The sequence below is a fragment of the Acanthaster planci genome, linkage group LG09 (genome assembly GCF_054643075.1).
Source record: "Acanthaster planci isolate LZ-2023a linkage group LG09, COTS_SCS, whole genome shotgun sequence".
NCBI lineage: Eukaryota > Metazoa > Echinodermata > Asteroidea > Valvatida > Acanthasteridae > Acanthaster > Acanthaster planci.
The window spans coordinates 11,213,183-11,227,069 of NC_141785.1; the positions used below are offsets into that span (position 1 = coordinate 11,213,183).

Consider the following 13,887-nt stretch of genomic DNA (forward strand, 5'->3'; position numbering starts at 1 on the left):
GCTGTCGTCAAATTCCTTCACAATCACAGTCATTATCCACTGATGTCTTTTTCGCCACGGCGATCTCGAAGCCAACCTCCTTCGTAAACTCGTCATTGCAACCATAAAAAGCCACATGAAATTCATCTCAGCCACTCTCATTCCACCCTCACCACCCTCATCCCCTTCAATATCTCCCTGATATTCGTATCCTGTGCCCCCCCCATCTTCCAGCCCTCCTCAACATGGAGTTCCTCCTGACTTGATCATCATCCATGACTTCATATCGTATTTATGTAGGAGTGCCATCGGCATCAATTTATTATCAAAAACTGTAACATTACCACATAGTTATCATAACTCATCCTTGCTTCAAACATCTATAAACATATCCACCCCAACCTACACCATTCGTCTTCCGTCTAGGGCTAGGAGTTAAGGGCTACTTACGCCTGTACTCTGGGACGGCCGCCTCGGGCTAGCAGGTGGCCATTCGCTTGTCACATGGACGCCACTCTGCCCTGGAAACGCGATCTGGCGAATGGTCGATGAAAGCCAAGACTGGGAAACCTCGCTCGCCAGATCGAAGCTCCAAGATCCCCCCGAAAATACCGAGAGGAGAGTAGGCGCTACTCTCGTCTGGGTTAGGGCTGTGTGTGGCGTGCATCAGCAATGCTGCCCAACTCCTATGTTCTCAAGTCGGAAGGGCTGATATTGGAGAAAAATCTGTGCATCTTTGGGCAACTGTTGTAATTCAAATTAGACACTTCATTTACGGTTGCAGCCGACACGCAACATGGACGATCTTATTTATAAGTTGGTACATTTTCCTGCCTCGAGACACCTGTGCGCCCCCCCCGCTAAATAAAAACCTGACGATGGGAGCCATGAAAACCAACATGTCGTTGAATAGAAAACACGGCGCTGCATTCTTTAAGACGCCACGCGGACAAACTGCGACTAGCCCATTGGGTTTTCTCCCTTAAAATCGAACATTAAGGTTCTCCCCTGAACTTTGGACAGAAAACGATTCGACGGAAAACACTGAGCGTGAATGTTATTATTGTTAATATATAATAAATTATTAACAATGTAATATTATTATAATTCATTTATTATAAAAAGTCTTACATATGGGATTCTGAATACAACATTATCCCACCAAAAATTTCCCTTTCCCCACTGTACCTCCTTTTTACCTTAGATTGACCGATTTGTTTTTTTCTATAGTTTATTGTTTACAATTACCGTGTATTACAGAACTCTACCATTGCAGAAGTACACGCATGGAACTTCAGTGCTTTACCAATAAGGAAATGTTTACAAGAGTCGGCTGGCTCGCTAATTATTCAAAGGAATCTGAGTTCTTTTCTATTACATAAACAGACACAATGCAGTCATCCTATAGGTTAATTGACAGTCTATAGGTTAATTGACCTGGTAATGACTTCACATTCCGATATGCATGAGCAAGCAAAAGAGTAAATTAGCCTTTATATTTCCGAGTTGACGTTGGAATCGTTGACTTGTAGATTCTTACGTCACAGTTTGATGATAGCGTAACGAACTGTTGATTATTACTAAGGGGCTTTATGTGCATAATAGTTCAATGGCACGTCACTGCATAGTTACGCTGACACAGGGCTTCAGTGAGATAGGCATCACTTTTCTGGGACGCTTGTTCTGAGATCGCTGTTACAAATCGTCTACTGCTGTTTTTCCCCACCAGAAAGACAGCTTCATTGACAAGAAAAACTTTATTGTCTTTATTGCCTTGGTGGTGGAGGGATGCTGTTCTTACGGAGGCCGCTGCAAGCTTGCCCCTATCTGGTATGGCTCAGAGACAACACGATCAGCCTCCTTCGCTGGCATATGTTTGGTTTCTGGCTTCCTCCGTGGGCGCGTTCGAGGCATAACTGACGTCTCTTACAGGGATCATTAACCTGATCTAACAGACATCGGAGAATGGTATTCTATATCTGCCATCTCACATGTCACACCATTTGCGCTGCTTTTCCTTGTGCATGGCCAATGACAATGCAGGTGTATCGCTGCGTGTAACTGAAAACGGTCCATGAGCTAAACAAACAGAGTGATACGTTCACTTGGCAGAAGCACATGATATAAATCCAAAGTACTGAACATTGTTGTAGTCAAGACCCCTTAAGACCACCACATGACCAACACAAGACCCCCAGCCTGAATTCAAGTCACTCGCTTTCAAATGGACGTATCCATTCAAATACCTGGAGAAATTAAAGACCGTGTTCCGGTTGCTCTTTCAAAATCAGGATGCACTGACATCTTCCCACTGTTCCCCCCTAAGCTTCTGTGAACCACTGATTCACCCAGCATTCAGTGTGCTCTGCCAAGTATATTTTGCCTGACAAAAGTTCATTCTCTCTGAGCTGTTGTTCACCTGAGCATTTCATGTAAAATGTTATTTCTATGTCATTGATCACACCATTACTTGTGGCCGGTCTTGCCACTAGTCTTGTGATTGTCTCCACTACAACACTGTTATTACAACAATTGGCAAAGCACAGGCCATGTTGGTCAGTGCACGCAACCGTACGCCGTGATTCTCAATCAGTAATCCTTTCCTCCGTTGTATTGAGAAGTATATGTACAGTTTAAATTAAATATTTAGTAACAGTGTATCAATTGGTGTAATACATTTGTCTCGGTTGTATTTGGCGTGTTATTGAAATCTCCTCGTATCCCTACTCGTCAAAAGAATACTCGTCGAATACCGAGGAGCTTGAGGAGCTAATCCAATAATAAGGATCTTTCCCTAGGTCGACACCATTTCCTCTTTTACGCAAAATTAGACAAGAATTACACTTTGGAAAAAATAAAGCTAAGTGTCGGGTGAGAAGGCTCTCTCAAGTTTGCCTGAAACAACAGCCAAATCTACAGACCAACTGCAGGTTTGCAGGACTTTTTCTCTGTGATACTACAGGGTCTATCAAGATACTTATTAACCTCACTGCTGGGAAACGCGAGCTACTACTTGCACCATGGAGCAAGGACACACTAGGCAATCCTTACCTAGTCCACCCCTGATGACCCGTCCCCGTCGGTTACTCGGGGTCGCACATCGCTCAACACCCTAACCTATTTGCTGTCGGGCCCTCCCATCCACTTCGCATGAAGCTGCTGTGCCCGCCTTGGGCAACCTGAGAGAGCCGTATCGTCAGGTACACGAACATACCTACTGATTTTTCTTTCTCACGTATTACCCTCACATCCTTGAACCAAGTCAAAGAGTACATGTAATTACTGTAAGCATATTAGGTATCTTTCGTGAGACTGAGAAGAAATATGGATGCCTTCGTGTTTGTATAGAGTACGAATCAACAAACTTCGTGACTTGAGATTGCAATGATGAACCGTTTGCGGTAAAATGTCCATCTTTATAAAAAAAATAAACTTTGCATCGATTGGGGACATAATCAGAGTCTAAGACTGCCTTCGTATGCCTTCACGAAAAACCAGCGACCTCTTTCCAGCCTGCAAATTGGGTCAAATTCGTGGAAAAAGATCAAGTCAGTTTTGACAAAATTTGAACATGGAAGTTACCAGATTGTGTATGACTTTTGCCGTTACTGAGGAATCACTTAAGAAAAACAACATCGTGCATTTTGTGTTTCAGTTACATACAGAAAAATATCAGGTAATGCCGACCTCGAGTCCGCTTTGATGACATCACAGGATTTTGATGACCATCGTCGGAAAATCAAGTTGGGGCTATTTATTTGTGTAAAATGACACCTCCCATGTTTGCACTCAGATAATGTGGGTCCATTTCTTAAGTCTGTCTCCTTCTATCACGTTTGATAGTAGATTCGTGATGATGGTTGCATATGGAACGCAGAGTATCCGACGTAATGCATGTCAAGTACCTCGTCAAGTGGAATAAGTTTTTCTTGACATTTGGAATTTTTAAACATTCAGTTTCTTTAATGTCTTGCAATACACCGTGTTATATTAAACGTCTCTGCATGCTAGTGTACATTGGATGAGTTTAAAATAAAACATCCTTCAAATCGATTGAGCAGAAGCTAATTCAATCGTTATACTACGTACGGGATCGTTATGTGAGACGGATTCCATCAAAATCTGACGACATCGACCGGAAAATGAAAATAAAAAATCGACCACTGCTAACTTGGAGAGACCAATTACTAATTCACGGTAGCATTTACGCAATCCAGTCTTCTTTAGGCAATTTTTAAGTTAACTGATTATAAATTTCAAAAGAAGTTTGAAATTAAGCGGGAAACTACAATTCAAATTAAACTAAAGGTGATTGTCACATACACGTTTTAGCTTGTTCTTTTCAGTGAAATGTATACCGCTAATTCAAGAAGAGAGAGATCCCGCCCTGGTCCATATTATTCCCAATGGACTAGCTTCATGTCCGAGTTTGCATGCTTCTAAGCCCAGTTGATGCTGCAAGTGGAGCCGGGTCTGTGACACCTTTTGAATTTTCCGAGCAATGTTCACAAGGGAGCCCAGAACTTGGAGTGGATACCGCACACGCGATGACATCTCGTGGCAGGACCCGCGGCGAGATCGACAGACTGGAATTTGGAAAGTGACGATTGTGACCCAGTAACAGGGGACAATTCCCGGCAAGCCGATCATAGGTTAGGAGGAGATCTCTGTGGAAACAGCAGAGCTTAAGACTCTATACATGATTTGAGTAAAGTTACTTTGTGTTACATAGAACCAGATTGTCCAGAAGCCACAGTATGGGTTTTGTTACCCCTAGCTTATGAAAATATTTTGAGGGCCTACGGAATCAATTAGGAGTGCTTTTTTTTATCTGATTATTGTGAACAGGTGGACACAAAGGTATATGCATTACAGTCTCCCATACATTTCGAAACGCTCACTATGTAACATTATGGGAAAGTTTCATTTTTTTTGTTACAATTGCTTTAATTATTTGCGTTTTTAATTTGCATTATTTATTTTTGGGTTTCAGAGCGAGTAGGGGCCTGACCCCCACCTCAACCCCGGGATCTGCGCATGAACACCGTCACAAGGGGTCCCTAAAACACAAACACCAACTGACATGCATACGCGTAAAAAAGTTCCAGCGTCTTTCTTTTATTTAGCCTTCGTGTTGGAGGAAGCTTCACACTCGCTAATAGCTTATTGGAGCTTAGAATTCATACAAAATGAGGGCCTTCAGAGCAAACGATAGCACATTGAAGGTATTGTTTCTATGGTTCTATCTACAGGGCTGAGCATGGCCTACGAAACGCTGTCCAGCGCGACGGAGACATTTGATTCGACCTCGCGTACTCAAACCAGCACTTCCCAAAGGTGTAAGCATGCTTTAGATATGCATATCATGCACTACTGCAAAAAGCATAACAAATTTCCCGTAGGCTGTAGCACCATAAACATGCAATGGGTGGTGGATCCAGGGGGCAATGGTAACGACCCCCCCCCCCGTTAAAAACATAAGAATGCACATTTGGGGGGGGGGGTATATAACGAAAAATAGAGGAGGGAACGCTATTTCATCAACTTTTCTGCCCAAAGCAAGTAAAACATCAACTCCCTCGTATAACCTCACCCCTTCAGAAAAAGCGCAAAACGGAAAAAATATAAAAATCTTCAGCCCCATCTCCCGAGAAAAGCAAGTTTCCCTACCCTTCGAAAATTTGATTCTGGATCCGCCAATGATAGGTGGCTTCCTTATAACTGGCCAATTGCAGACCATTAACGTTTGATCCTTGTATGAGGTGATATTTCTTTAAATATTAGACACAAGAAATTTAGCCCAGTACCAAATGTTTCTCGGTACCAGTTTTGCAATCCCGGGGTGCGTCCGTTTGTCGGAGCTTTACGACAGATTTTCAGAAATGAATTCTTACAGTAAAATAGATACCATTCCGTACACGACGGGTACAGGACATCACTCTGCTTGTGGTACCGACTTAGGAATCCTGGATGGTAGACAGTTGGGGCCTATGTGCGGTGTCAAAGAGTGATGAGCCATTCATCGAAGTTCTCAATTGTAAGAAAAATGGTGTCACTCTGGAAACAGTGCAAAATTCAAATCGAGTTCTGTGTAGGCCCACAACATGCGTAAGTATAGTGCCAGATTCACAAAAGTGGAAAATGGAATCGAGGTTGACATTAAGAAAAATAACAGGGAAGTTGTATATCGCCCTCTATTGCTCAACTTTTTCTATTTTACAAATACAAATCCCTCAATGTTACGTTTTTGCACAACGAAAGCCGGAAAGTGCGTCCTTTCATTACTGTTGTTTTCACCACGCAATCATACAACTCTTACATTGAGTAGATTAATATTAATTTCCAGCTGTGCTGTCGCTATAGTTGTGGAAAACTGTCTAATTAAAAAGGAATTCATTAATAGCTTTTCCGTTCGCAAAAACAGTAAAACTTGGCTAGGCATCCTGCCCCTTTCCAGGACCAGGATAAGGCATCATGTCTGTATATGAATGTAATTATAATGAGTCATAAACGTCACTCTTTCCTCCACTGCGCCGCTATCCTCAATCTTCGAAACGGATCTCGGATCTTCATTTGACTTAAAATGGCTTGTTGTCATTTTATGATAGCACTGCCACAAGGTGAAGTCAGTCAATAACCGAATCATCTTAGAGTTAAGCATAGAATTGATATTGTATCCACCCACCGCTGTCAATGAACGATGCCTGCGCGTCACGTCCCCTGCCTCCTGGCTTGTAATTTCCTCTCAGTCAGTTTTTTCCGTCTTTTGTTATATTGTTGAGAAACTAGTAGAGACTGTACCTTGTATATGAAGTTAGCAGCTGAGGGGCTTTGAAGCTTTTCATGGTGAAAGTGGCAAATTAAGGGAAAGTGTACGGTAGCACTTTGCGAAGATATCTCTTTCGTGGGAATGTGTGGTTCCGAAAAGCCCAAAAGAACCGGAGAGTGCTCAACACTTTGGACAGCATGCTCTGTCCGTCGTCATGAAGTTGCAAGCAATGTTGTATGAGCAGTCCAGGCGGAATGGACAGCCAGCTATGTGATCGTTGATTTGAAATTCCAGTTTAAGAATAATAAGAACATGCCAATGCAGTGTGAGCACGTGGAAGACGACCAAGTTGAACTGTTCGTGCTTCTGTAGCTTGCAGAGCTAGGCCTACGTCATCTGGGGAGAATCATTCTTTTTTTCTCATTTCATTCCCTTTAATGCGTATTTCGCAACGGAGTTATTTTTGTATAAAACGGTTGTAACAGGTGATGAAGTGAAACGACTGTTACAATTTCCCATCTAGCATTGTATAGAAATATGGATCTCCAGACCACCTTGTTGCCAAAGCTTCAGCTCTACCTGCAAATCTTCCTTCCGTTCATTATCACCGTTTTCAAGCCTGTATATAATTTGGTACAGAGTGCATCTCATAATTTGTCAGGAGAGCTTCTGTGATACATCGGCCGCCTTTTCTTTACTTCCCTCTGGGGGCAAAAGTGCTTTCCCCGTTCACGCAGAATGACCGGCTTAGTATTAAAGCAATGGTCAGTTATAAGCCGGGCATTATTAATTTATGTCGTGGTCAGCGGTGGAGGTAGCTTGGTAAAAGGCTATCAGATTGCAATAAATAGAGAACTGTACAACATGACTTGATTGAGACGGGGAGATTAATATGAATCGATGAAGTATACGGGGTTCGGTTCACTTACGGTACCTGATTGCCATTTGTACGTGCAACTCGCTCATTTTTCGTCAACAAGTTGTATCTTAGTGGGGAATGATATCCTCTTCTGTGGTGGTTGATGGATATTGTTATTATTAATCTTTTTTTCATCCTTGTCATTTATTCAGGAAAGGAAATCTTTGGTGCGTGAAATGAACCGCCTCTCCTATTGAGTACAGCTATGTATCCGCCCTCTTTGTAGAAGGACGTTTATGTTCATACAAACGACTTTGGAGGAACAGATGGTGTAAATGAACCAATAAGTCCTCCATAATATTTTAAGATGTTAGGTCCTTGTGAATTAGCCTGTGCACTTTCCCTCCTCTCTGACTGAACGTGCCACTTTACATACGCGAGGTTGATGGAAAGAATGCTTCGACGGTCATCATATGTCGCCTGCATTCAAACTGTGAAATTATAGCGAGCATTCTTTTTAGTCTTAATTTTTGAAGATTATTTTTCTTAAATGTACACGGATGTAATGTGAGGCCTCCGGGGATCATCGACAGTAACGATACAAAGCAAACGATACAAACCCTTGAAATTGCATCTTTGGGTTTAAATTAACCTTCTTTTAAATTTTTTTTTGCTCTTTTAACCCATATTTTGATTTTTTTGTTTTATGCTAATGCATATTTGCATATTCATGAGCAGAAATATGATGTCATCCATGGCACCGTGACTGAATCTCAATGTTGCACTGATTTGTGCAAAGAAAATTTCAAATTTTTTTAACCACTGCTATGGCAAATTTTATTTTCTTTGGCAATTTATTGCTGTGGACGTATATGGCAATAATCAAGCAAAAATCCTTTTCACAGAAATGTTCCCAGATAGCAAATTTGGGATTCACAATTTGAACATGAAAACATGCAACCTGGACAATGTCTTCCTCGATTTACATCAAAGCAAAAGCGCCCTCACTCGTCCAGAAATGCTTGGTCAATTTTTAATGTTTGAAAAAGTGCACCGTTCAGTTCACGTAACTCAAAAAACAGTCTTCATACATTTTACTCGAAAGGTCTTCATACATGGAAGAAAAATTCATTTCCTGGTTCCTTTAATTTCCTTTTTTCATGCATTATGCAGACATTTCTCATTTTCAAATGGTTTCAATGAATCCGTTGATCCGCGTATGTGTCAATTGATAGGTTTGGATGAAGGTGTATAGAAAAACACATTAATTACGAATGCAAATGGTGTACTAAATTGCATATAAATTCATATCATTTTTATGCTAAAGTATGCCAAACTGGCAAAATTGAATTTTGATTTAAAACATACATGGACACAGTAGCATAGAGATACACAAAAAGTGGATCTGACAAAACTACATCTCATGGATCCTTTAAGATCAGTTTGCATTCCGAAGATCTTCCGCAGACCATTCAGTAAGTCCCAGTACCCCCTTTATAAGCAATCAAAGAGCACTAGATCACCTGTCATAGTTACAGAGAATTCCTTATAATTCCTTAAATTAATAATCAATTAGAACTTATTATCACTGAGACCCTCGTTTGTTCCTTCCACTTAATTTGCCACAGTACACAGACGCATAAGGGTCATCTGACTAATTTTGACATGATAGGACAACTGTCCTAACTTTGTCAAGAATATATTCATGCATAGGAGTGTTAAGGCAACAAAATGAACACGGATCTTATAAAAAACCACTCGTAAGCTTAAACGTACGTTCTATGCCTACATATCAGAAATGCAAGGCTCCAGGAGTTCATCGATAAGGGTTCATCGGTTCTGGACCAGAGTCATCCATGTTTTGTTAATTTCAAGCAAGCTTACAAAAAGCACGAAACGCAATACTTAAATTGGGTGTCAGTGTTGGAGTGGCGCATCTCATTCACGCAAGGGCTGCCGTCACATGACTATTGAGATTTTTATAAAACAACCATAATAATCAAACCAGGTAAGATTTTTAGGTTTGCACGATGAAGATAGCAATAGGAATGTTGTTTGTGGTGACATCCACGTGATAAATCTCTGCCTTGAGCAGGTGTGACGGTTCTGGTAAGAACCGGGAGATTAACGTTTCGACAGCTTCCATGCTCTGTTCGTCTTCAGAAGAAAAAAAACATACCACGCATGATAGCATGAAGATTTATTAGATTTATTAGAAAATATGAACAATTTGTTCCGCGAAGGGCTAACACTACACATGCAACCTAAGTAAACAACGAACCCGGATATAATGGTCAACAACTGCAGTCGCGTGAAGCATTGTATGATGTCTTGCCAGGAAAAGCTAATATTACAGATACCGGTTCAGAAAACATTTTTATAAACGATAAGTGTCGATTAATGGGAAAAATACTTAACTAGTCAGTGTATGAATCAATTGCAAACATGGGACAGCACCTGTTTAAAATGCTGGTATTGTAGCATCTATACGTACTTGCTTGGTGTAATTTTAAATTTTCTGATTATTATCGATTTATAGGCCTACCGACTATAGGTTTAATGCTTTATGCCTCTTCATATATAACAGCTTTAGATCTGGCGTCAGGTTGTATGCCATGAATTGCTATGCTAAAAGTAGTACTTCCGTGGGTTCGAGAGTTTTCTCCAACGTTATTTCTCATTTTTGATTCTATACGTGGTATAACCATGATAATGGTAAGCTTTGAGCGCCAGCATTATATGCTGGGATTTGGCTTTGCTCTTCTGGTTGAAGAACCTGACACACTCTCCGTACTATTCTTGGCACGATTTTTTTTCCCTGTGTCTGTGTGCTGAAACAAGGTAAATGAAAGACCATTCACAACGACAGTAACCTGGTAACAAAAAGTGATGAATGGTTTTGCATGTATCTGTATTTGCCTGATCCAATAAAGTATGCCATTAAAAATTTAGCTGGTCCTATCATTTCCACAAGTAAATATTTGTGTTCTGAAGTACAAATATATTTTCAATAACGAAGTCAAAAGAAACTGACCATTTTGAAATTGTACCTTCACTTTCGGGATGATAGTGTCATTATATGAAAGTATTATGAAAATACGCCAAACAAGTTCCAAATAAAAAAGCCCACAAAAGGCACCTTATAATGTTATGACGTCAACAATCCTTCTATAGCCTTCAGCATATCACTCAAAGTTATGAGTTATTTTAGTTATGAGTTATAATCCTGTATCACTGCACCTCCGGTTACCCTGGTAGTCGACGTCACGTGACTTTGCAATCAGTAATGTTACACACGATCAACCAGGTGGCAACATTTGAACTTGAAAACTTATTCAATTCAAAACTTATCGTTGAAAACACGTCTTTTATATTTGGTCTTAACTTAATTGTTATGTGATACTCTTATGACGTCATATTGACTTCACATAGCTCGACGTCAAGGGTTATGTTTAGTACGACGCTTCACATTAATATCCGGACCTCTTTAAAAGATGTGACGACTTTCTACCCTCCAACTGATAGAAAATGGTTTCTGTTATTGCAACGTCAAACTCGTATTCACATTCAGGAATCATTGGTGATGTTCATTTGCGTCGTCAAGTTTGAAATTTATGCGCAATACCGTCTGGAAGAAAGCCATGGAGAGGTATTGTCAAGAAAACAGAGAAAGATAGACCACTACGAGCCCGAAAGGTGACCGGGCGGTGCCAAATCATATAACAAGATCCAAGATTTACTGGTACAAAAAGAGGCCATTTCTGCGTTACCTTAACACCTACATGATATACACAGACATATAATCAAATAAATGGATGGAAACCGCCAAATAATTAGCATATGTCATTATTCGTGTTTGATTCTGTCTGCAGTGATGGTGATTTCTATGAATCTATTTATGCGTGATTAACTGCCACATACCGGCCATTGATTAACGCAGGGCATCGTTTTAAGAGCTGTTTGGCTTTGTTACTGGTACATTTCTGTATCACAGAGGGAACAAGCAGGAGGGATAGGAACTCCAACGCCAACTCCACGGACTGAGTACCGGAATATCGAAATCCAAGTAACGTAAGATTACACTTAAACCCAAACTGCCATGGAGGTGATGAACTACTCGTCTGAAAACAGCTCTGCAATATCGGGGCTGAGCGAGTGTGAATTTCCGATGTTAAACCTGACGGACGAGAGCAAGGCTGACGTTTACATGCTAAACGCAGCAACAGCGAAGGTGATTCTGACAGTCATGTTCATCATCCTTGCTTTCGGCGTGCCGGGGAACATGGCGTTTCTTCTTATGGTATTTCGCGTGCAGGCCATGAGGAACGCCACTAACATGTATCTGACCAGCCTAGCTGTGGTGGACCTAACCTTCCTTTCCATCAGCATCTTCAACTATTTCTTGTACTTCAACAACTCGATCCGCACTCATCTGAAAACCACGGAGTTGGTCGGCTGCGTCGGGGCTTTCATCCTTCCGTACTTTACCTACTTCCTGTCAGTATCCACCGTGACCCTAGTGACCCTTGATAAATATAACGCCGTGTGCAACCCCATTAGGTACGTCAAAGGGCGCAACAAGCAGCGAGCACTCTGGCTTATCATCGGGAGCTGGGTGGTTGCCGTGCTGCTGGCCGGCCTGATCGCGCTCCGCTTCGCCAAGTTAACAAGGCTGTGCGCCCTGTGGCCTGAAGGAGAAAAGTACCAAGACCTGCCAGTGCTCGTCGGATACTGTGGCGCAGTCTCGTCGGCCGGATTGATAATCGGGCATGTGGTGGAGGTTGTGGTGTTCTTCATAGCCCTGGTGGCCAATGCTTTCATGTACGGTCGGATCATCCTCTATCTCAGTGCCAGAGTTGACAGAAAGAAGCAAGAGCAGCAGGCCGTCCCTACTCAGGCCACTCAGATTCGCAACCAGGTCTCCCGGCTTCTCATCACCTTTGGTACGGTGTTCTTCCTGTGCCAGTTTCCATTCGTCATCATCTCCCTGACGAATCTCGTGGACTATCTCCTTGGGACACCGCTTGATGTCTCCTACCGGAAGTTTGTCCTGCCACTGACCATTAGCCACGTCTTTATCTTCCTGAACTCTGCCATCAACCCGGTCATCTACAACCTGACCAGCAGCATTTACCGTCAGGCCTTCAAGGAGGTCGTGTGCGGAGTTTGCTTGCTCCGTGAGCGCAAAAGACGAAAGCGTGTGGCTTCGGTACAGCCAGACATGTGCGAAAACAGCTTTGAAAACCACATGCTTGCTGAGGAAGGTGATGCGGATAATAAGGAAGCAAACCTGGAGACAAACATGGAAATTTAGTTTGCCAAAATGTGGACATGGGAACAGACCAAATCCAACCAGATAAACAAAAACATATATTTCAACACTGTACTGCATGTTTTTTTTAATTTAGTGGTCTCAACCCTAAACGATCTGTGAGAGGAGCAAAATCCGCACCCTCCAAATATTTTTCTGATATCGTCGCAGCGCATTTTATTAGCTCCAAGCGTTCACGATCTTCCTTTAGTAATATCTTGCGTCATAGCACACTTTATGAAGTTTTGACTCCATAGCACACTTTATGAAGTTCTCAATATTGTACAGGGATTCTCTTAAAACGTACTTAGCCATATCTCCATGTTGGAACTATACTTGTACAACTTTTTGGGCTTCTCTCTCCTCGTCATAAATTTTGACTCCAATCTGGCGAAAATAGGAAATACCGTTTCTCTTGCGGCGCCCACAGGTTAACCAACAATGTATCTCCCTCTCCACTGACGTGCTCAATGCACGCGGGCTGAACAAAATCGAATCGAATTGAGGTCCGTTTTGTTCTTTGAGAAAAATGGCAATGTGCAAGAAAGCCCATGTGAAAGCCTAAGGTGTGACACTTGGGCTGAGGCTGTCCATCAAGAAAGCTGGCGGCTGCAAAACGAGGTTGTTGCTTTCCGTCCACCTGCATGATGCCAACACTATAACTGTGCCATTATGGTGAATGAACAAATAACAAATTATCGGTGTATTAAAGTTTAATTATTCAAGGACAGTCGTAAACAATAATTAAGATTAGCATGGCTCAATATCAAAAACGAAATATATGATGGTTAATTTGAATAAGTTGATAATTATTCCAAAAAATGATTTGAAGTCTAATTTTGTTTCATTGTAAAATGTTTATTTTGTTTGTTCAAATGAAGCAAAGACTGTGGACTCCTAACCCCAGATCATCAAAGGCAAAAGAAAAGTTTCGTCATGTTTCCCTCTTTGACTTGGAAACCCTCACAG

At 41.6% G+C, this 13,887-nt stretch overlaps 1 protein-coding gene across 1 annotated transcript; it reads left to right on the forward strand.

Moving 5' to 3' along the window:
- Nucleotides 1-11,560: 11,560 nt before the first annotated feature.
- Nucleotides 11,561-13,754, forward strand: LOC110981972 (neuropeptides capa receptor-like). The gene has a single exon (XM_022240044.2). It carries the CDS (start codon nucleotides 11,707-11,709, stop codon nucleotides 12,919-12,921), a length of 1,215 nt encoding a protein of 404 aa, XP_022095736.2. The 5' UTR covers nucleotides 11,561-11,706; the 3' UTR covers nucleotides 12,922-13,754.
- The last annotated feature ends 133 nt before the right edge of the window (nucleotides 13,755-13,887 follow it).

Coding starts and splice junctions, on each gene's coding strand:
- LOC110981972 (XM_022240044.2), top strand. CDS start 11,707: ATGGAGGTGATGAACTACTCGTCTGAAAACAGCTCTGCAATATCGGGG.